Raw genomic sequence first — 22,136 nt, 5'->3', positions numbered from 1 at the left:
TTTTCGTAACTCTAGAAATCCTTTTCCCCTCCTTCCCTTGCTTAGGTGGGGGGAGAGAGTGGAACAGAAATAAAAAAATCACAGCTACAAGTATTTGTGGTTTTATAATACGGTTGATCAACTTCAAATCACCTGGATAGCTCTGTATTCAGCCATGGTTGATAAAACAATGAAGACTAGAAGACAATCACATCTTTGATTAAATTTTAAGAAAAAATGAGTCACAAAGGTAATGATAACATCTACCAAATAAACTTTAAATTCCAAACCTATTCAAGCATTCATTTGGCAAGTGTATCTTAACTATATCTGTGGGAAGAAAGAGCAAACATCATAGAAGTGTATAACTGATGCTACTTCCCTACTGAAATGAAAACAATGCAAAGAACTAAAGGAAAAGCTATCCTCTAGCCAATTTTTTTAATTTATATATTATATATAATTTTCTGTAATAATAGAGTCTAGTAGAACAAAAAAAGCTCTAAAAATAAAGGACAAAAAAGAATTTTTGCACTGTCTAAAAAAATAGGATCATGTCTTCTAAATGTACAATTCAAAGGACAAAAGATCACAGACCATTGTTGATAAAGGAAAATGACAATGTCCAATACCATGAAAAGGCAACCCACAGAACAGGCAGGGAGCTTAACAATGGCTAAACTAACATCTTAGGAATTTGTAAAACAAGTTGTTTAATATTAAAAGAAACATACCGATGCAAGGTTTAACATGCTGAAAACAGGCCTTTGTCAGATCCCCCAGCAATGCAAAAGAACTCTGCCGTACCTCAGGCATTTTGTCCTGAAGAGAGGAAGAAAAAATTACAATTCTAGAAGAGTTTCTGATTCTCCGAATAAAGAAAATCTTTGGATCAAGTAGATGACTCATCTCACCTGCATGCATTGGTACATTAGTGTCAGGATATTGCTGCGAGCCACTAGCTGTTCAATGTTGCCTCCAAGTCCTTCAGCTAAACCACTGAGTAAATCAAGAGCCACAATCATGAAATCTTTATCCGGAGCCTCATATTGGTCTGGCTGAGCATTATGCAACTGCAACAAATAAGTACACATTTTCAAATTATATTAGATTTTCTCAGGGGTATGCATAAAAAAAAGTTTCCAAACTTCACATTCACTTAGATATTCAATCTCTCTGCAAACCTGTAATTTTACACAGTTAATACATTAGTTTAGCAAAGTAACATTGGAATAGTCATAGAAAAATACCATGGCTTGTGCAAGTGTCTTCTGCACCAGATTTACACAACGCTGGTACACAGGTTCACAGTATGGAAGAAAGCCAGATTGCAAGGCAGTAGCAACTGATGACAGGCACTGGAATTAAAAAAAAGAAGAAACAGAAAACAGTCACTACCTTTCCTCACATTCCTGAAGTGCCTTTTACTCAGGAAAGGTAACTTAAAAGATATTAGGATTTTAATTACAGCAACATGTAACTGATTAAGTAAACACAACCTAGAAAGGCAGTACTGGTTAGCTGAGGCAAGACAACTATCAGCAAGTTGTTACTCACTCCTGTACACGTCAGTTGAGAAAATTTCTCAGCAACAGCGTCTTCTTAGAGGTAGCCAAGAAAATGCATACAAAACCAGTTACGATAATTTCAGACAGCACTTACACTAAGCTGCAGTATCTTGACCATGAACAAGCCCTAATATTACCTAAGAGTTACAAAACTAATTTTTCTAGAGGTGTTTTCCTGCTTCACACTCAGAAAGTACAGAGAATAAGACTACATGGTCTGGTTCATACCTTCAGCTTGTCTGACAATAGTTTTAATGGAGGGATGAAGGGAGAGCAAGGAGAGAGAAGACAAGAACAAAAGGAGGATAAAACATTTTTTTCCCCTAAAATAATCCTATCAAAGAAAATACTCCAGAATGGCAGAAAAAAATCTAAAAGATTTCTGCTAAACCTAAGGACAGTTCCTCAGTCATAAAATTTTCTTACTACAGTCAGAATATTTTATTCATAATGGGAAATAGCTAACACTGTCAGATTTTATAGTCATATTTCCTAGTAGGAACCTCTTTAGTAGAAAGTATCATTCCTAAATAAGTTGACTAAAAATATCCAAATTTTAACATTTACCTCTAATAAAGGGAAGAGATCTTTATCTTCATCCTTCAACATGTTCCACTTCTGGATTAATGGAGGCATTAGCATCTGAATATATTCCTGTTTGGGATGAAAATGCATGAGCTGCTAAAATACTTAACTGCATACTATTTTATTTCAAGTTAGGTAGGAACTGAGACACATTCTACTTCCTCAGAGAAAAAAAACCCCTGATGCACTGTATTTCAATCATTGTTACAATTCATAGAAGTATTTTTATATTAGGATTTACAATTTATGCCTTGATATTTTTTGCTAAAGCATGTAAATACCTTTGCAAAGTAAATCCCTTTCTGCAGGTTTGGTTTCAGTATAGCTACCTGGATTGTTAGAAGTTTAAGTGAGTGCCTCAGGGCCAAAGAAAACATTTTTACACTTACATTCTGGCTCTGCATCTGCCACCAGCTTTTCTCAACCATCTTGCACTGCCCTGATGCTACAACACTATTCCCCCAAGTTCTGAAACTTCTTCCTCAAGCAACTAACCATCCCTGAAGAAAGTAATTTCCTATGCCTCCAGAAGGAGGCACTTACCCCTTCTGCATAAAGCTGGCTTCCCTGGCATTGCACAGCCACAGTCACAAGGACATTGAGCAAGGCATCTCTGTAGTGCTGTTGCTCCCAGAAAGTATATTAAGAGCCAACATATATCGTTATGTCCAAAAATATGAAATTTGAACTGACTAATGAAAGTCACACCCTTCTCAGGAGCTGCCATTTAGCTTCCTCCTGGGTACTGTCAAATGTCAAGGTGGCCAGGCTCAGAGAGACACTGAAAAACAGGTCTTTGATGGTACAGGGTCTCAGATGGCAAGTAAAATGACATAGAAACAACTAAAATTGTTTTTATCTGGGGTGTCTATGTCATTTGAAGCACTTCAGAGAAATAAAACAAGTTTCAATAACCATCATAAGATGCAAACATGTGACAGGTATATATCTTCAACTAATTAATATATGTACACTAAAAAAAACCCTATTAGATCTGTCTTTCTGTTATCTGTGCTTTCACCATAGGAGTCCATGTTTTCATATTAAAAAAAATGCCTTTCTCACTCCAAAATAGCAATTTGTAGTGATGATGTGCTCCAATTCACTGGCAAGAGACATATACAGAGCAGCTTAGCTATAAAGCAGTTACCAAAAAAAAGTGTGATCTATATTGATATGTGTATCTCCTCTGAGCTGAAATATTCTGAACATGAGGAGAAAATCATGATGAGAAGCACATTTCACATGCTATCATTTGTTTATTCAAAATGGCAAATATTTGTGTAGTGGGAAAATTATGTGCAGTCTACGTATTTTATCTGTAAATATTTAGTATTATTGAAACCTACACAGAAATATCAGCATTTCTGGTTTATAACATGCAAAGCACCCTACAAATAACACTGAACAAGTTTTTCAATTATGATGACTGCTTCTACAGAACATAAGGTATACTCACCGGTTTATTTAGATGATGTCCTACAGAATCTGCTAGAGTTCCTATAGCATCATAAAGAATGAGCAGGTTTTTATGCTGGTATTTACTAAATGCGAAGACCAAAGTGTCAAGTATATATGCAAGATAAGGAACAAGCTCTGTACAAGCCTCCTCTTCTAGAGTAGCAAAGGCACTGAGGGACAATAAAACAGGTCAGTTAGTATCTTGGAAAAAATCAAACAAGACGACCCCCAAATGCCCTACTTCACCTATTTCTGTTGAAACATAAGACTGTATTCAGTCTTCAAATTCATCCAAGATATGTTTTCAAATATGTATTATTTAGATAACCTTGATCTTTTTTGATTGAACACAAAAGCACCCATGAGGATTCAGTTCTTACATTGTAATGAACAAAATTTTAAAATACTGCCATAAAATCCTTTATGTATAAACAGGAAGTCCTCCACCAAAAAACAAAAAAAAGCATTAGTACTCAAGTTACAATATACTATCTGTTAAGTAGAAGGAACCATAACAAAAGCTGTTAAGTTAAAAATTGAAACTATGTACACTGTAGCTGCACGTAGAGACCCTGGTGCTGTTATGCCAGTACAATGCAACAATCAGCCTGTACTCTCAGTAGTTACTACGTAGAAGAACAGATACAGAAAGATGTGAAACTAAAAGCAAATACAGAGGATGAACCGTTTTAGCCAGCCTTTGTCAAAGCACACATCATGGTATCATGGAAACTTTGAAGCTTGCCTACCAAGTGTTTGAACAGCAGCATTAAGAAAACACATCCAAAACAAAACAAAAAAAATCTGCACACTCTAGAGATGCTGCTTCAGAGAAACATTAAGCAAAGGAAAAGAAATGACCTATTGAAGATTTATTGGCCTAGCTTATGTCAACAAGATTATTATTAGCTTGTCCCCGTACTAAAATGCATGCATCACTGCATGAGGTGAACAATCCCCTACTTGCATGCTGCCAAATACAGAAATGCCTTTTTCTTAACACAATGGAACTGTCAACACTAAGCGGCTACCATTCTTTCTTTATTTATTATTTTATTATATTATTATGAAGTGTATTCTTTTGGAAAGGCATACCACATGGGCAGGAAAATATTTTTCAGTGAGTATCATTTTGGGTGTCATCAACAAAAGGAGCAGTTTCTCCATAATACAGAAATTAACATTAGACATCTGCTACCATACAGAACTCAGTGACAAAAACATACACTGTCCTGTAACCAGTCTTCTATTTCGTAGACATTAACAATCTATGCAACTAGTCACTGTTGAGATGCAGCTTTTTGTTGCTGTCCAAGAACATTAATTTTATTTCCTCCCAATTTAGAAAGCTAGTAAATGTTTTGACTTGTAATGGCTCTACATCTTCCTTACAGTGAAGTTTCTCAAGCAGTTTATTTTTAGCTAAAACAGTAATTTTAATGAATTTCTGCTCTAAAGAAAGTATCTCAAAACAGGTTCTAAGTCTGATATCAAACTTTTAATTAAAAAAAAAAAACAGATGTACTATTGTTTTTAATATTTCTATTCTATATTTCTTATTACTTTGTTTCCATGGCCCCTTGTACATCCTTCATAAGCATCACATGAGGTTATTTAACAACTACAACACAGCTAGCTGAACACAGTGTTCAACTAAATGCAGATTTTCAACTATGTTTTGGACAAGGAAAGTTTGAACAGATGTAGGGTACTTTTCCTTGGGGATTTTTTTTTGTTGGTTGGCTGGTTGTTTTGTTGCTTTGTCTTCGTTTTGCTGCTTTGTTTGTTTGTTTTGGGGGGGTTGTTTTGGTTTTTGTTGTTAAATAGAATTAATAGAATAGACACTAAATGTCCCCAAATTTGCTAGCCCAAGGCTTGAAAAGGTTTGGAGACAAAAAGGAAACACTGTTTAACACTCAAATCTTACTGAATACATTTCATAAATTCATTGTATCTGTTCTCAGGCAAGGATACATTCACCCCTTTTGTGCAAAGCTTAGCACAAGAACTCTGAACTCAGCACTGTCCTCAGGCACTACTAATATTTGGGGGTTAATGCTATCATCATCATTTTTAGCATTATTATCATTATTACATGTTTCAAGTGTTAAGAATCTGTTCAGATGCGGATCTAATTCTGCTTTATGAAGAAACCTTCTTAAAAGTTTGCTGTGTACACTCTGGTCCCACAAAAACTGACATGTACAAATTTTATTTGATGAGCTACCTGCACAAGGGATGCACCCATTCCCATTTCATTAAAGTTACGTGCACTAATGTAGCCATTAATTCTTCTTTTTTTTTTTTTTAATATAAATAGACAAGGGGAAGAATGTAATCTTATCTCCCAGGATCTCTCTTTGAGAGAAAGTTAATAACCTTTGAAATAATCATAACTCAAATATTTCTGTAATACTGAGCTAAGTACAAACAGTACCAGTACTCCAACCACAAGGTAGTTTTCCACTGCAATCCATTCATAGGCATATTAAAAAAAGCCAAATCTCTTATAAATGAAACATCATATATTGAAAACAAAGAAGCATCACAAACAGCAAGTTTACTACAATAAATTATTTAGGTTGGTGGTTCATATACTCTGAAAACAAAGTGGATAAGAGAAATATAAGTTAACTTTCCCACAACTTGGGAAGAAGTTGTGACTATTCCAGAAGCATCTGCCTCTACCCCATTTTAAGAGAAAGAAATACATTAAGAGCTAGAAATGGAGTCATGCATTCGTTGATAAGGGCATGAAAAATAGCTTCCCATGGAAAAAAACCCTGTGTCACGGATAGTTATTTTTGCTTAAGCTTTGGCTTACCTGCAGGCAGCTTCTTGTACTCTCTTGTTGCTATCCAAGATACGCTTTAGCAACTCAGTCATTAATGGCTTCAAGTATGTGTCTGGGGGTTGACTAACTACCCAGTGTGCATAGCGACTAAGAGTCCAGCATGTAATGGAGCGCACAAGAGCCTTTTTGTCAGAGAGGCACTGAATAAGGTGAGGGATTAGCTCTGGAAGATATGGAATCATACCCTGCATGCAGCCTAGAAGGAAAAATACAGCTATTGCAGCACCAGAATTAACGAAAAGTTCTATGGTTTTCTGTTTCCTTTAAGAGACATATGCACAATATGCAAAGTTAACTGATATTTTCACAATACACAAAGCAAGTCTACCTAATTTATATAAAGTCCTAAAAAGAAACCTTACATAAACAATAATTAAAACGTCCAATTAAACATACATTCATTTCTATTACAATTTTACTCAGTCTCCAGAAATTCTGCTTTATTAAATGTAGTATAGCAAGTACATTCAAAGAAAATGAGTTTCTAAAGCTTGATGGTCCTCCATCAGTCTACTCGGAGAAAGCAAGAAAACAAATAGAGACTATGGCTTGACACAAAATTATCACATTAAAAAAGATTCTTTAAGAAATTCAAATTTCCTCTTGTTTTTTCCTAATATCATACAAATACTGACCACCAATAAAAGCTACACCATTCAAGTAAGCAAGGGCAGTAATACACTGAGATTTGCTAGAAATACTAACTTTCACTTGCTTGACTTAAAACCAAGTAAAAAGTTTTCTAGTAACAACAAAAAAAGTAGTTTCATCAGACATCGTGGGAAAAGAAAGATACTTCAGGCGTGGACCCAAATGTACTTCTTCAGCCTGCAAAAGATGCTGACAGAGATGCTGAAACTTCAGGCAAAAAGCCAAACAAGACTGTGAGTAGGTAAAAAGGAATGGAAGTTCTCCTATTTTAATTGGGGAACCATCCACAAAAGGCAGCTTAGGGTACTGAAGTCACAGGTGTAGTCTTCTCAATTTCTGAAAAACATTTCTAAAAAATATCTTCTACGAAATCAAGGTAGTATTTCATGAGTGATCAACAATTCTATGCTGCAGAGTTAAGACAGGGAGAAATAAAAGAAATTATGTAATCAATTTAGCCTCCCAAACATGCATAAATTTGAAAATTAACAATTAAACAACTGCAGTCACCTACTAGTAGATGTAGAGATTAATCACTGAAACTAAACCAGCTAAGAACATATACTTGTTTACATAAGTAAATTCACCTGAGCCGCTTTAGAATCAATTAAAAAACCAGTAACTTGATATGCACTGTTGCCTTACCTTCAGCGATTGCACCAAGAACAAGGATACCAGATTCTTTAACTACCCACTCAGGGTGGAAGAGCAATTCCTTCAACAGGGGCAAGATGTGTGGCAGAAGTTCATCACGAAATACATTGGCTAGGACATCTAAAGCAGCAGCAGAACATTTCCCTGAAGGGAATTAACAGTGTTAATCTCTGCTTATTATACAAATAGTTGTAGTTAGGCAATATAATCCTTATTTTGAGCTGCCAGTGGATTCTCAGTGTGTTAGGAGGACAGATACTTCCATTTCATTACAACACACAGTGATCCACCGTGCTCTGGTGCAAAGCCACAGATCTTTGAAAGTCATTATTATTATAATATCAGTTCTTTCTTAATCTCTCACAATGGATCACACTGGTCTTATCAGTAAGCAATGCTTCTTATTGTCAAGCTGTGCTGATGCTTCCTCTCTGTTCAAATTGGAAGTCAAATATAGAACACTGGATAAGAAATAGGGCACACAATCCTGATTTTTAGATAACAAAAATTTTCTGAAATCCAGATAACATATGTCATTACAGATTTCTAAACTGCTCTGCTATTTCTCTTCCAGGCAACTATTTCAGAACAACTTCAGCCTTCTCACCATCTTAATCAAAATTGCGCATCACAGGGCACCTTATTTATTTGAGCTATCTTCTTCAGAAAATATGTATTTAATTCTGCAATCTCTATATACAGCAGTGACAAGAACAGCAGTAGGAATCTAAAACTATTTTTTCCCCCAAAAAGCAGCTTTACAGAAACAAGCATATTTGCACTCATATTTTCAACAACAACAACAATAATAATTCTCCAGATATATTTCTAAATTGTTTAACCATAATCCTGAAGGTACATTCACCTGTTGTGAAAACTTGTGGCCTTGGGGAAAAAAAATGTGGCTATGCCCAAATCTCAAAACATTATTCCAGTGAGGTCATTTGCAAAATATATTCAAATCAGATTTGTCAATATTTCACAACTTAAAAACCAGTTTGTGGCATTTTCTTTCCTTACAACATGGCCTCTTAGCTGAAAGGTCCTATGACACACACAGAGGCCACCAGAATTCTGGTTTACTCACAGCTATCTCCTCTCTTCATAACTACGGTACTGTATTCTGGTCAGAAGCAAATTCCTCACATAAAAAAGAACTACCAGTAATGGCCACAAGTAATAGCATGTTCACATGGGGAATTAAAAACAAACCCAAAACAAAACACAAATCAATATTAGAGATAAGACTGAAATTAAAGAAAGCATTATTAAGATTGCTCCACTGATCAATGTTTAACTGAAGTTAAACGGGTGATATATGATATTTATTATCTCATAGAACTAAAATTCTAAGTCCAAAAGCTCCATTGAATTGCATCAGCTAAATATTTTTAGCTCAACCTGCCATATTGAAATTAAAAAATAAGCTTTCAGATGGATAGCTTTTGCCAGTGCAGCTACAAAGTGTCATTTGAAAGACTCCACCTCCAACACATTAACCAATTATGTCAGCAGATAGTTCTTTCTGTATTTGAAAACAAAGGCTCAGTATTCCTATACACAAACTTCTCAGACTGTGGTTCCTGTATTATGCAAGTTGATCTATTTTAAAATATTTTACATATTACTTTGACATACTTAAATTCCAGTCAGAAATAGTATCATCATCATCAAGTTCATCATCATCATCGTCATCATCTTCAATACCATCTTCTTCATGTTGCTGAGCCACCGTCTTTGAACGATGAAAACGAGGCCTTATGTCCTGCTCACTGTCTGGAATAGCTTCGTCTTCTTCAACATCCCCCTGTCATCAAATTGTTTTATCAGATAAACTAGTCCAACCATATTGCTCAAGGAAGTTAACAATGTAGTTTTAGTCCAAGACTTTGTAAGTATATAAAAGATTCACAATCCACTTGAGCTGCCCAACTAACAAAATGCCAATGCTCCTGTGTTCTACCAACGAATTTACCAGAAAGAGGACAGAAGATACAAGCAAGAGAGATACGCTCACCCACAAAGTATCCTTCTTGTTACAAAATTACTCAGTGGGAATGAAACAGAAAGAAATAATAGAGAAATTTTGGTACACAGACACATTCTGAAACATAGTCATGAGAAAAGCCATGTATTTAATCTGGAAGCCTTAGCATTAATTCTCAACATTTTTTTAGGCGGCATTCTTGAAGTAGTTCATGGTAATAGTATCCCAGCTCTGCCTAAATTGGGTGAGCGGGGACTGGGGCAAAGCAGGAGAGCCACAGATTATTTTCCAACAAACATAGCAACAGTTGCATTCAGTATTTGGAACAGCATACCTTGCCCCAGAAAGCTAATTTTCCATTGAACAGATGGTAGGCCAGATCTACCCATTCTGATCTGAATCATTCTGCTTTATAGGTCAGAAGCTAACCAGCTATTCCTCTAGAGTAAATGAAACTGATACTCACCTTCAACAGAATAATATCAATCTCTGAATATTTCATACCATTTACCAGCACAGGTATCAGCCTACAAAGAAATATTTACGCATGTTAAAATAACACATAGAAAGGCAAGCCAGTTTTCAGCTATACAGGCCATAATTTTGGCCTCCCAACCCAAAAGAAAAACCTTAGCCTTATAACAAAAGCTAGTACCTGAACCAAGCTCCATGTCATAACATTCATCAATACTTTGTAATGAGAAAAAGTGTTAATTTCAAATTACAAACTTTTAAACAGAAGTAGCCAGATGGCACAACTGATGAATTTATTCTGAAGCACCTTTCAGAAATTACATCTATAGGTTTTCAGTAAGAATTCCAACTCCTATAATATACATGATAAGGTGACTCTCGACTTATCTCAATACTACTTGTCATTTCATTTACTTGTGGATGAAGACTACCTCATTACTGTTAAATATGGAGGCCTAACTACATTAAGCCCTCCTATCACTTTGTGACTACTTCAGTAAAACAAGACCCCAACATTGCAGAAATCTTGACTAATCTGTATTAGGTTTTATTTCGTTATTAAACTGGTTATGGTTATGGGACTCCAACCATACAAATGTATAGCTAAAAATGTACTAAGGGAAAAAAGTAAAATATTTCACATAGAAACACATTCATCACAACAAAAAAAACCACACCATAAAAATATGTGTCACAAGCCAAAAGAAGCTAATGGGACGACCCAGCAACAGTGATAGACTCAATCTTGCTATATTCTGCAGCTGAGGATGATTGTTTTTGAAGGTGCAAGGCTTGCACTAATATTCACACACTGCACCGGCACATTACGTTCTAAACTTTGAATGAAGGAATAGCAAGTATAGACATTATCACTAATTCATTGGCTTTTCTGCAGCATACTTCGTGAAGTACATATTTTATAAGAAAGGCTACAAGCATAAAATGGAACAAGATGTTAGATATCACATGAACATGTTTTAAGAAAATCTTGTCCCACTTTTAATTTAGTGTACAAAATTTTAAGATTAACACCAAGTATTGACAAACTTATACAGCTCCCTACGCAAAGAGAACTCACCAAAAAAAACCTGCCTTCAATGCACATGGGAAAAAAATGTAATATTATTCTTATTAAATTGTTTTTCTAGAAAAAGCTTCTAAAGCTTTTTTTAAAAAGTTTTCTTTAAAAATTGAGTATGATGGTGTTGCATGTCAATATTCATGTAGCCAAAAGAGGTTTAATACTAATAGTTATTAACTCTTAGTGTTACATATATTATATATTGTATATATTATATAGTTTTATACTGCAGTTATTAACTACATAATGTGTGTTGGGAAGGGAACAGGTGGACTCAAAGAGCAGTGCTACTATTCTTTTGCTTTTTGAACTACAAAACTAGAAACTAAGTAAGACCATTTTAAAATTTAAAAATAATTTCTCATAACATTGGTTCTCCTGTTTTTAATTCTATTCCTTCTCTGCTACAGTGCTGTGTTCTAATCTCAGTTTTCTGCTTTCATTGCTTATGGAAACTGGAATTTTCCTTCTTTTTTTTTTATTTACTTCACATCTACAGCGCTTATTTTTGCTGAGAAGAATGTGTCCCCTTCAGTCTGTCATTCTGTTCTTCCATTCAAAATCTTGAGAGTCTTTACTAATTTCAAAAATGTTCTGCGCATACATGAAAAGAAGAGTATTCATTTGCTGGCAACACTGAAGAATTAATTTCCTGTTGTAAAAGACTTCAGATTAGTTTGAAGACAGTTACAAGCACTGTTGCAGACATGCAGATGTTTACACTTCACACACGGATATTCACTCCCATTCAATCAAAGTTCTATATTTTGAAGCATAGGACAACTTTTTGAAAGTTAGAAAAACTAATGTTTGAAACTTAAACTACTATCAGGCTGCAGAAGTAAGAAGGAACAAATTCTACATGCTTTCTTCAAGTTTAAATTGTAATAGTAATTGATATAAAATTGATTCCTAAATCCAGGTCATGTCATGTTGCCTTACGCTCTTTTTGAAACGAGGAACTTTTTGCACAACTATGCACATAGAAGCATTGCACAGAGATGCCCACATCAGCAGTAGTTAAGACAACATGTTCATGGTACACAAGCTATTACAGGTAATGTCATGTGCAGACGTTTATTTGAGCGTAAGTGCATGTTAGCATATCTTTGCATCCATGGGAAGCTTAACAGCTTATTAAATTTGAGGTAAAGCACTACAGTGACACAGTTGTTTCTGGAGTTCACTGGGTCTGAAATCTTCAGAAGTCTTTTGAATTATACTATGCACAAGAACTAGCTATAGGAAAATTTGTCTAAAAATACTGCAAGCTAGATACAGTCTCTATAAAAGAGTACTCAGGAACAAGTTAACTGAAGTTTTAAGTTTAATGAGTTGTAATTCTTAATACTTACTTAGTAAGATGCCGACATAATACATCTTTACAAATCGGCTGTTCAGCCAAAGTCAGCCAAAACTCACAAGCCTCCAAAGCCACATTTTCATCTTGGTCTTGGGTCCTTTGAAGCATGTACTACACAATATAAAAATAAATATTTAAGTTAGAACTTTTTCATTAGTAGCTCAAAGAGCACCTCAGCTATATAAAATAACATGCCTCATCCTTGTTATGTTACACATCCAAAAAAGTGACAGCTTCAACATGTAAACTGGGGCAGTACCAGCATCAGTGTTAGATTTTTAACACAATCTTCTCATTTACGGTCAAGCAATGCCTTGACTTTGATCCCAGTCATTCTTGGATAATTATTTTAAAGAAGAATAAACAACTGCCATATGCACTGCCTGTCAAACACAGTATCAAGTTGGCAATTAGATAAAAAGAAATTTTTGCAATCTCAATCTTGAAGGAAGAGTAACATAGCTGTTGTGATAAATGGTTTTTATTTGTTAATACTTCTGCAACACCAAACAGGGCAATCTGCAGGCAATCTAGAAAATTAAACTCACCTCAACTATACTAATCATATGAGGAAGAAGGCGATCCATCCGAACTTCCAGCAACATTACCAGAGCACGGCAAACATTTTTGCGTACTTCAGGCTCCTCATCACCAGCCAGTGCAAAAAGATTCTGTTAGGAAACAGTAACAGTTGAAAAGGCGCTATTCATCAAGTTCAATTTGTATTAAAATTGACACTGCTGGCAAACTAAAGTATGCAAATATGTACTTCTGTACTTGCCTACCCCACACCTCAGAATACTATTTTATTTCTTAAAGATGTATGGTTTAGCAAATTAACTCTTCACACTTCCAACATATTTTACACATAACCATGACACTGTGTAGTATTAACAATAGCACAAGAACAGTACTTCCTGGATTTTTTTTTTTCTCCTAAACGTAAATTCCATCAGTAAACAGAGAATTGTGTCAGTACATAAGAGCAGCAAATCAAATACTCTAGATAACTCAGAATCCTTCTCATCCTTGTTTAGTAGCAGTATTCAGACAGACAAACAGGCCCAGTGACATGCACTTTCCAAGACAGGTAAGAGAGAGACTGTTGTCATTACTTTTCCACCTTTACACAGCAAGAGCTTACCCTACTTATGAAAATGAAACATCTTTCAAAATATGTCTATTTTTTAGGCTTACTGAGTGGTTACCTCTGAGCACAAGCATACAGAATGAACTTCAATCCATGGGGACTGAAACTAAGAATGGGCAACCAAAAATGGGGAGTTTAGGGACAGAGGTGGTTGTAAAACATAGTTCAAAACTCCTGATAAATCAGATAGTCACTTGACTTAACTCCAACCAAGAATACACACCCACCTCGATAAAAGAATCTATGTGCAACATAAGAGCTTGAGTTCTGCTGATGATAAATTGATTGACGCATGCCACAGCATGAGACCTACAAATGGAACAGTTAAAATACATATTTTCATGAATTAAAAACATTTTTAAATCGTACATGGGCATCAAAAACATTAAACAAATACCTTCTAAGGGCAAGAGAGAATAAATCTACACATCTGTAGTCTAACCAAGCAAAATACTAAACCACATTTTAAATACTGTCTTATACTCTGAAATACCTAATAAATATTTTAAAATAAACTATTCAGTAAAAAGAAAACAGGGCAGGATGACTATGACTGGCACATTTGTTCTGAACAGTATGTAATGATGTTCTTTTGGGGTATATTATGACTGTGATCTTCTCAGATATTAATAATTCCATACAAGTCAACATGGTGAAATTTTAGCCAGACCTTCTTCGCTGTTAAGTATGCAACTTCCTTTGCAATATTTTTAGAATTTAGTGAGACCAATATGTGTCAACAATATAGCTATAGCTTAGAACAAACCCACACTCGTAGTAGGATACATACTCGTGGTAGAAACATTACAAAAAACAAAGCATTGTTATACTATTCCATTTCATGTAAACCCATTACTTACAGGTCTTTTTCATTCTCAGACACAGAAGTCAAATTCTCAAAGCAGAGGCACAAGGCAAAACTACCTCTAACACCCTTTGAAGATCCACTAGAGTATTTTTACTAGTGTAACTCTAAAACTTCTATTCTGTTCAGACATTTCTTGGAAGACTGTCTCATAAAACATTGTTCAACAGTTGTCTTTCGATAGATTTAAACATAAGGTATTATTGTACTGACACTACTAGTCCTTTTCATACCACAGCACTATGTACTCAGACTAGGCTATGGGTCAGCAGGTAGCGTGCTTTAAATTTGAAATTGGGTTTAACAGTCTCAAAGCCAAGAACCTTGCAGCATAAGAAAGAAGTGAGAGACTGTATAATGTAGTAAGGAAAGAAGCATGTTTTCTTCATCTCTCCCAGCTCCAGAGAGGAGATCATGAGATTAGCTCAGTTGGTTAGAGCATGATGTTAAGACCACCAAGGTCATGGGTTTGATCCTTGTATGGGCCAATCCTGTAAGAGCTGGACTTGATGATTCTTGTGAGTCCCTTACAACTCAGAATATTCCGTGAAACTTACTAAGTTTTATCTTTCCACAAGACCAAGTTCACGCTTTATTACATATTATTCTCAGTGTGCATCTTTTATAGGTAAATTTCTAAGCCCTATCAGAATCCTAGCATGATACATTCTAAGTTATAGTCTTCCTCTTAAGTCTTCACTATCTACCACTCTTGGCAGTAAAGAACTGCCACCTCCAAGTTGCCAAAATTTTCAATATAATTTTCAAACAGGAGTTAAAAACACATTTCACAGAATCGCTAAGAATCACAGAAAGACTGAGGCTGGAATGCATCCCTGGAAATCATCTGGTCCAATCCCCCTGCTCAGGCAGGGCCACCTACAGCCAGTTGCCCAGGACCATGTTCAGCTGGCTATTGAATATCTCCAAAGAGACTCTATCACCTGTCTGGGCAACCTGTGCCAGGGTTTGATCACTCTCAGAGTAAAAAGGTGGTTTTGATGTCCAGAGGGAACCTTCTGAGTTTCTGTTTGTGGCCACTGCCTCTGGTTCTGTCACTGGGCACCACTGGAAAGAGCCCAGACATGTCTTTTCTTCCTCTCTCTCTTCAGGTATTTACACACATTGATGAGTCAGCTCTTTCAGCCTTTCCTCAGACCTCTGCTGAACTCTTTCCAGTATATCCATGCCTCTTTTGCACTGAACTGTCCAGAACTGGACACAGTACTTCAGGTGTGGCCTCATCTGGAAGATGAAGGGAAGGATCACCTTCCTTAACGAGATGGCAACACTTGAGCCCAGGATGCCATTAGCTTTTTTTGCAGCAGGGGCACTCTGGCTACTGTTCTTTGTAACGAATATTAGAAATAACAATTTAATTCTGGAATTTTTCTTCCACACTGTTATTTTAGAGAGATTTAATATAGTTTTACAGTGAGAAGATGATGAGCCCATTCAATCTGATTCAGTTCAGCTGAAAGTTCAGTTAAAAGCAGAACTTTTTTCACCAAAACTCAGAAACTTTTGTCAGCAAAATAATTTTTACTCTCCTATTGTTGAAGCCATTACAAAAGGAATGCAAAATTATTATTTCTAATCAGAATATTAAGTGCAAACCCTAGCACTGAATTTTTCATAATTATATGCAAAAACTTAAAGGAAACAATTTGATTTTCAAAATCACTGAGAAGGAACATTGTTGCATTAACTAAGCAGACAAACATGGAAATTACTGATGCATGGAATCTTTGTCGATCTCTGCAGGGTTATTTAAAAAAAACAAAGCAGGTTTTAAACAGCTCTACAAAATAGCAGCCTTGTTGCTCATGTAAATAAAATTTAAACATAAAGTCTACAGGTAACTGTAAGCACAATATATAAACCTACCGTATTTTTGGACTGCTGTGCTTGAAGAACTGCAAGAACTTAGGTATCATGATATTGAGTGGTCGATCCAACACATCACTATCTAAAATTTCAGCAGAATCTTCACATATTTTCTGAAGAGCGCCAAAAGCACCCTGTTTAAAAATAAATAAGTAAGTAAATAAATAAATACATGTTTTCACATTCTGAAGAATTCCAAATTTCAGACTTTGTATACAATAGGTAATTTCAGCACAACACAGTAAATGTAGCTAGTTAACACTGTAAATGCAGCTAACTAAATATGGATTAAATTGAAATATCCTTAAAGGCATTTTATTTAAACCAGCATCTGCCAGCTCTCAAGCTGTGTGAGTCAATAATGGATAAGTGGTAATTTTAGTTTTAGCATTCAATGCTCATCTATTCAATCATATTTTAAAAAATGTTTAAAAGCTAGCTCTTATTTGATAAATAAATAGAATGGGGCAGGAGTATCCAATTTAATTACATATATAAATGTATTTCCTTTCATGATTTGTTATGGAGCAAAACAGAGATGACACTCAATTTGAGTTCCATTTTCAAGCTGTTTTTTCTTTTTCTGAGAGAAAGCAGCACTAAAACACTACACAACAGCATGGCGTCTTGGACCATCAGTCATCTCTGAGGATCATTTTATACAAAATGTTTCATACACTTCCAAGGAGACAGTATCAAGTATTTCAAATGGGCGTATCAAGCAATCACAGATCACTTTTCCAGATCAAGTTACAATAAGAATGAACACTACTTTTATGTAAGAGAAAATTCAGGGTCAACTTAATGACACTGATGATGCCTAAAAGATTAGGCATCACAGAGTAGTAACTTCAGGACACTTCTCAGCTGAGATACGCCAACTATTCATCTGCAATCTTATTCTGCTTTTATGCAAAAAACCTGAATTCATTTGAATGAACAGTAAGAACATAGACTGCAGGTAGAGAAGAAAGTATCAAATCAAGCCACTATTCTCCAAGGAGAACACATGGACATGTATAAAGACACACAGAAATGCACACAATACTATACCTATACAAAGTCTCCATGAAGAGAGATAAAAATTATCAAATTCAGATGATACTCTTTAATTTTCTATAAATCTCCTTACCTCACAGGTATTGTAATCTTCAGAATCCAACAGGCTGCAAAGCTTCGGCAAGAGTTCTGGCCAATTCTGTAATTCCCCTTTTGAGGCAATGGTTGTTATCAAAATGCCTAAAGGAAACAGAATAATGAAGAAAATGAGATTTCACATACTTTCACGTTGTTCATATCAATTTTTCTTATTTTTCTCCTCTCAGATATTGTAGGACTTAAGAGATTTCTTGTTTTGTTAAAAACTGGCATGGATAAAAAAAGGAAGCACATTTAATTGCACATGTTATTTGAAGGGCTTTATAAAGCAAAGGTGGGTTGTTCCTTCCTGCTACCATGAAGGGCTCAGACATTAGAAATCAAGCACAAAGTAATTTCACTTAAAGAAATAATAATTTACAACATTTATACATATATGTATGTATATAAAATAATAATTAAAAACATGGTAAGGCAACTTTGGCTCTAAATTTACTAAACACTGTACAAGTCACCTCTTGTTTGTGATGATACAAAAGCATGAATGTGGCAATCTGTCAAATAAACTTACAATCGAGTGCTAAGTTATGTGTTTGCAACTTTACTGTGTTTACACAAAATATTAAATATTACACATATTAATTACACAATAAAAAATATTAAATATTACACATTCTAAGACCAAGATATCTAATACGAGCTTAAACACTTAGGCAAATCATCCAGTTACGGGTTGTGAGAGCCAGCAAACAGACAGGTCAGCCCAGAGAGTCACTAATTCTGTTTCCAGAAATCCCAAGAAAAACTAATTAGGTGACAAGAACAGGGAAGGCAGCTTATAAAACTAGGACTGAGTTTGTATGAGTTCATTTTGCCTCAACACAAAATGAAACAGGTAGCATAATCCATTCTGCTACTGGAGTTATTGCTAAGGAGTATGAACACACAAGAACTTGATACTGCTACAGCCAGTAATCTCTCAAGTGAAAAGTGATGGAAAAAGCTTCCCAAGCTTTTTCATTGAGCTAATCACAACATATCATTTTTTCTTTGGAATAAAATGTTAAAATTCTTGTTAAATACACAAGAATACAGGACAACATTACAGAGCAAAGGACATTCTGGACAGGACACACAGCAACTAAACAATATTTTGCATCATGTTTCCTTTGATGCAACAGGTTGGAGAACTCACATAGACAAAGCACAAAAATTAAGACAGAAGCCAAATACAGTTTTACAGTTCCGGAAGTAGTTTGTATACAGTTCTCTTCATAACTGCAACTGAATAGAAAAGATTCCCAAAAGCCTATGGAGATCTATGGAGTCTTAAAAGACTGCATTTTTCCTGAATATTATCATCCTGTAAAGAACATCAGATGCATTAATAGAAAATACTTATCTTAGTGATGCTAGAACTTAAACACTTCTTTTTCTTTTACAAAAACAACAAAATAAATTAACTCTCTTGCCTCCTAGTCAAAGCACTTAATTTGCAAAATTGTCTATTTAACTTAGATCTGGCACAAGTTTGTTTGTACATTTAATACAAGTTCAGAAACAAACGTAAGAGTGAAATTTCTGGACCTCCTCTGGACTAACATGTGACAGAAATCATTACAAGTCTCAAAGGGGAAGGTATTTTTAGGAAAAGAGTTGGTTGAAGATCTTTTCAAGGTCTAGAAGCGTTTTCAGAAGATAACAAATGGTCTGGCTATATTTGTAATATGTCCAAGCTTTCACAGCTGAAGGAAACTATTGAATTCAAAACCTACTTTCAATGTTTTTCCAAAAGGCCTATTCCAGACAGCAACAGGATAAACTAGGAGGAAATACTTCCAGATGCATAGGCAAGAAGCGACTTGAGGCCATTGGCCCTTGCAACAGAGATGTATGCAGTTCAGATCATACATGCCATTAACTTTCCCTATAGATCTGTGGGAAAGCCATTTAACACTGTGCTAGTGCTTTTGAAATGTTAAAGAGACACTTTGGTAGAGACAAAGAAAAAAAGAGAGTAATATTGAACTACCAGGAACTTAGAAAGGCAACTGTTATAGCATTTGACACTTTGCAAAAGGTTTTAAGAAGGAAGCAGCCACATAAAACTAAGTTTCAGGGACTTATGTTCACGCTAAAAAGAATCTTCATGGGTTTCCAATGAGCATCATTTTCCAAAAGTGAAATTTTCCCCACACACCTTCTGCTTCATTTGGCCAGCAGGGAACAGAGATACCAGAGAAAAGACCAACACTTTCATGGCTTTCTCTGCAACACTTCAGGCACAGAAACATGGACTAAGAATAATCAAAGTAAAGAAATAAATCAGTTTAGTAGCCGACATGTTTGGGCTAGACAAAGCCCTTCCTTCTGACCAGCATACTAAGCAACACAGTTAGCAAGCTGAAACTGAAAGTCTTTATAAAGATGGTCTTTGATTTGTAATTAACTTCAAAACAGTATTACAGAATCTTCTGATATTTCACTTGACAAATGCGAAATCTAACTAATATAGCAACTGGGCTAATTAAGCAGTAAGTACACGAGAGAACAAACTCCAGAGGGATGTCAGAAATTGTTAAAAACATAGGTTTACTTGTCTTGACAACATCTTTTATGTCACTGTTTCAATTACATGTAACCTCAGTTTACAGGATCAATTCTACAATGAAAAATTTAACATAAAGAAAAAGCAGCTATGCTTCAGTACTTTTATGCCAATAATAGGACAGGGGGAAGGCTGGGGTTTTGAGGATGGTTCTTGGAGCCCCAGTAGCTACTAAAGTTGATTTCTGAACTCCTTAACTCTTAAAAGCTGAATTTCATAACAAAATTTCCCCTCATAGGTCAGCCATTAGCTTTCAATTTCCTCCTGCAGTGAAGCTCTCCAGTCCTACTACTAGTCTTAAATGCTCAAACTGTTTTTCCTGCTTGCGTTTAAGCAGAGCTACTACTAAGGTCCTCCTTTAGACTAGAATCCCTAGCAAGTTTTAAGAACAGTTGGAGATACTTCCAAAAGAGATGCATTTATATCCTGGTAAATTTGTGGGTTCTCACAAATGCAGCTTGAACTTGAATCCATATTTCAAGATCAGCACACAGGGTTTTAAAACCTGTACCACACAGTACAGAGAAGTTACACTCTTACTCCTTTGGGGATTAAAATAAGGATAAGCTAAGTAAGGATACAACAATGTGCAGTTATCATTTGGTCTCAAGACACAGTTCTAAAATCAACTCTATTACCATGCTCATTCTCCTCAGCAAAGTGACTTTGAAGGACGGGATTAATCAGCTTGCCTCTATCTTGGCCAAAAGGTATCAGCTTTCATCTGGTTAGTACTAGATGTTGGAGACCACAAAGCGAATCCTGTATTAAATCATCTCTGATTCTTTATTTTGATGTACTCATTCATCTTGCTCTCAGAATTTCTGAGATCTTACTTGCAATTGGTTCATTAAATTGATAGTGCTTGAACTGCAAAACCCAATACTCATCAAAAAGGGCAGCTCTAACTTGCACATGCCAACTCATGCTAAGAAGGCAGTCTAGGTAGGTAGTAATATATTTACACCCAAGTAGTACCAAGAAATGAGCAGGTACCAGACCAACATCATTACTGAGAGAGATAGCTCCAGAGATCCAACAATTCAAACAGAGAGCACAACACACACGCTAAACAGCTTATGCAAGCATACAGCTCATCAGTTGCTATCATCTTCAGAGTTCATATATGCTGAAAAATCCCTGCAAGGATCAGTTAAAGCTGAACAATAACTGAGCTACTAATCCACAAGCACTTCATACCAGGAGAAACTAAAGAGTAACTGCTTGAAAACAAATGATCCCTGCCTCCCTCAAAAAATCACCCCACAGTTCGTCACCAAACAAACCTAAGACAGCAATCCAAGAGGAACTAGAATATTTTCTTTAGTCAGCTCCACTGTACCACTGAAAACTCCTATGAACAAACAAGTAAGAGTGACTCTTCTACAACCTGAAATCCAAATGTACCTGCCACTCAAAGACATGGAAAATGGAACGTTAATATGGAACATTATGGAACATCAATAAATATGGACCATTAATAAAATTCATAGTAAAGCAGCTTCACAAGTGACAAGACAGTAGGAAAAAGCTGAGAGATGAGTATTTTTCTCTAGTCAATACTAGACTGTCTGGAGAAGGAATCCTATAGAAAAAGCAAAGGGTTCTAAAGGAACAGCAACCGGTAGATTATTTTATAAGGAGTCAGCCGATTCAAGCTGAGTTTCTTTCTGAAGTGACATTCATACTAATTTTCTCGAGAGTATTCAAATATATATTTTATGTTTTTCTAGTTTTGAGCAGAAAAGGAAAATTACTACAATACTGGAGAAAATCATATTCTCAAAGAGCAGACAGAAAACCAACTTTACCTTGAAATAAGTTAAAATAATACAAATATATATAATTTATGAAAGATGTATACCAAAACA

At 35.5% G+C, this 22,136-nt stretch overlaps 1 protein-coding gene across 3 annotated transcripts in view; it reads right to left on the bottom strand.

Moving 5' to 3' along the window:
- Window positions 1-22,136, bottom strand: part of TNPO1 (transportin 1) — a 68,234-nt gene that overhangs the window by 11,686 nt on the left and 34,412 nt on the right. For 2 of the 3 annotated variants that reach the window (XM_027671593.1, XM_027671594.1), the window contains exons 6-19: window positions 17,692-17,798; window positions 16,560-16,693; window positions 14,035-14,116; window positions 13,206-13,328; window positions 12,650-12,768; window positions 10,206-10,266; window positions 9,391-9,559; window positions 7,744-7,896; window positions 6,418-6,643; window positions 3,592-3,763; window positions 2,115-2,201; window positions 1,230-1,337; window positions 894-1,052; window positions 714-801 (exon numbers count right to left, since the gene is read on the bottom strand). In XM_027671593.1, the coding sequence (XP_027527394.1) occupies window positions 714-801; window positions 894-1,052; window positions 1,230-1,337; window positions 2,115-2,201; window positions 3,592-3,763; window positions 6,418-6,643; window positions 7,744-7,896; window positions 9,391-9,559; window positions 10,206-10,266; window positions 12,650-12,768; window positions 13,206-13,328; window positions 14,035-14,116; window positions 16,560-16,693; window positions 17,692-17,798 (1,788 nt within the window). Of the gene's footprint in view, window positions 1-713; window positions 802-893; window positions 1,053-1,229; window positions 1,338-2,114; window positions 2,202-3,591; window positions 3,764-6,417; window positions 6,644-7,743; window positions 7,897-9,390; window positions 9,560-10,205; window positions 10,267-12,649; window positions 12,769-13,205; window positions 13,329-14,034; window positions 14,117-16,555; window positions 16,694-17,691; window positions 17,799-22,136 lie in introns of those variants that run through there. The other variant, XM_027671595.1, reaches the window with a different exon arrangement.

Source organism: Neopelma chrysocephalum, unplaced genomic scaffold, assembly GCF_003984885.1.
Source record: "Neopelma chrysocephalum unplaced genomic scaffold, ASM398488v2 Primary Assembly neopelma1_97102, whole genome shotgun sequence".
Lineage (NCBI taxonomy): Eukaryota > Metazoa > Chordata > Aves > Passeriformes > Pipridae > Neopelma > Neopelma chrysocephalum.
This window is presented reverse-complemented; position numbering and strand designations above follow the sequence as displayed.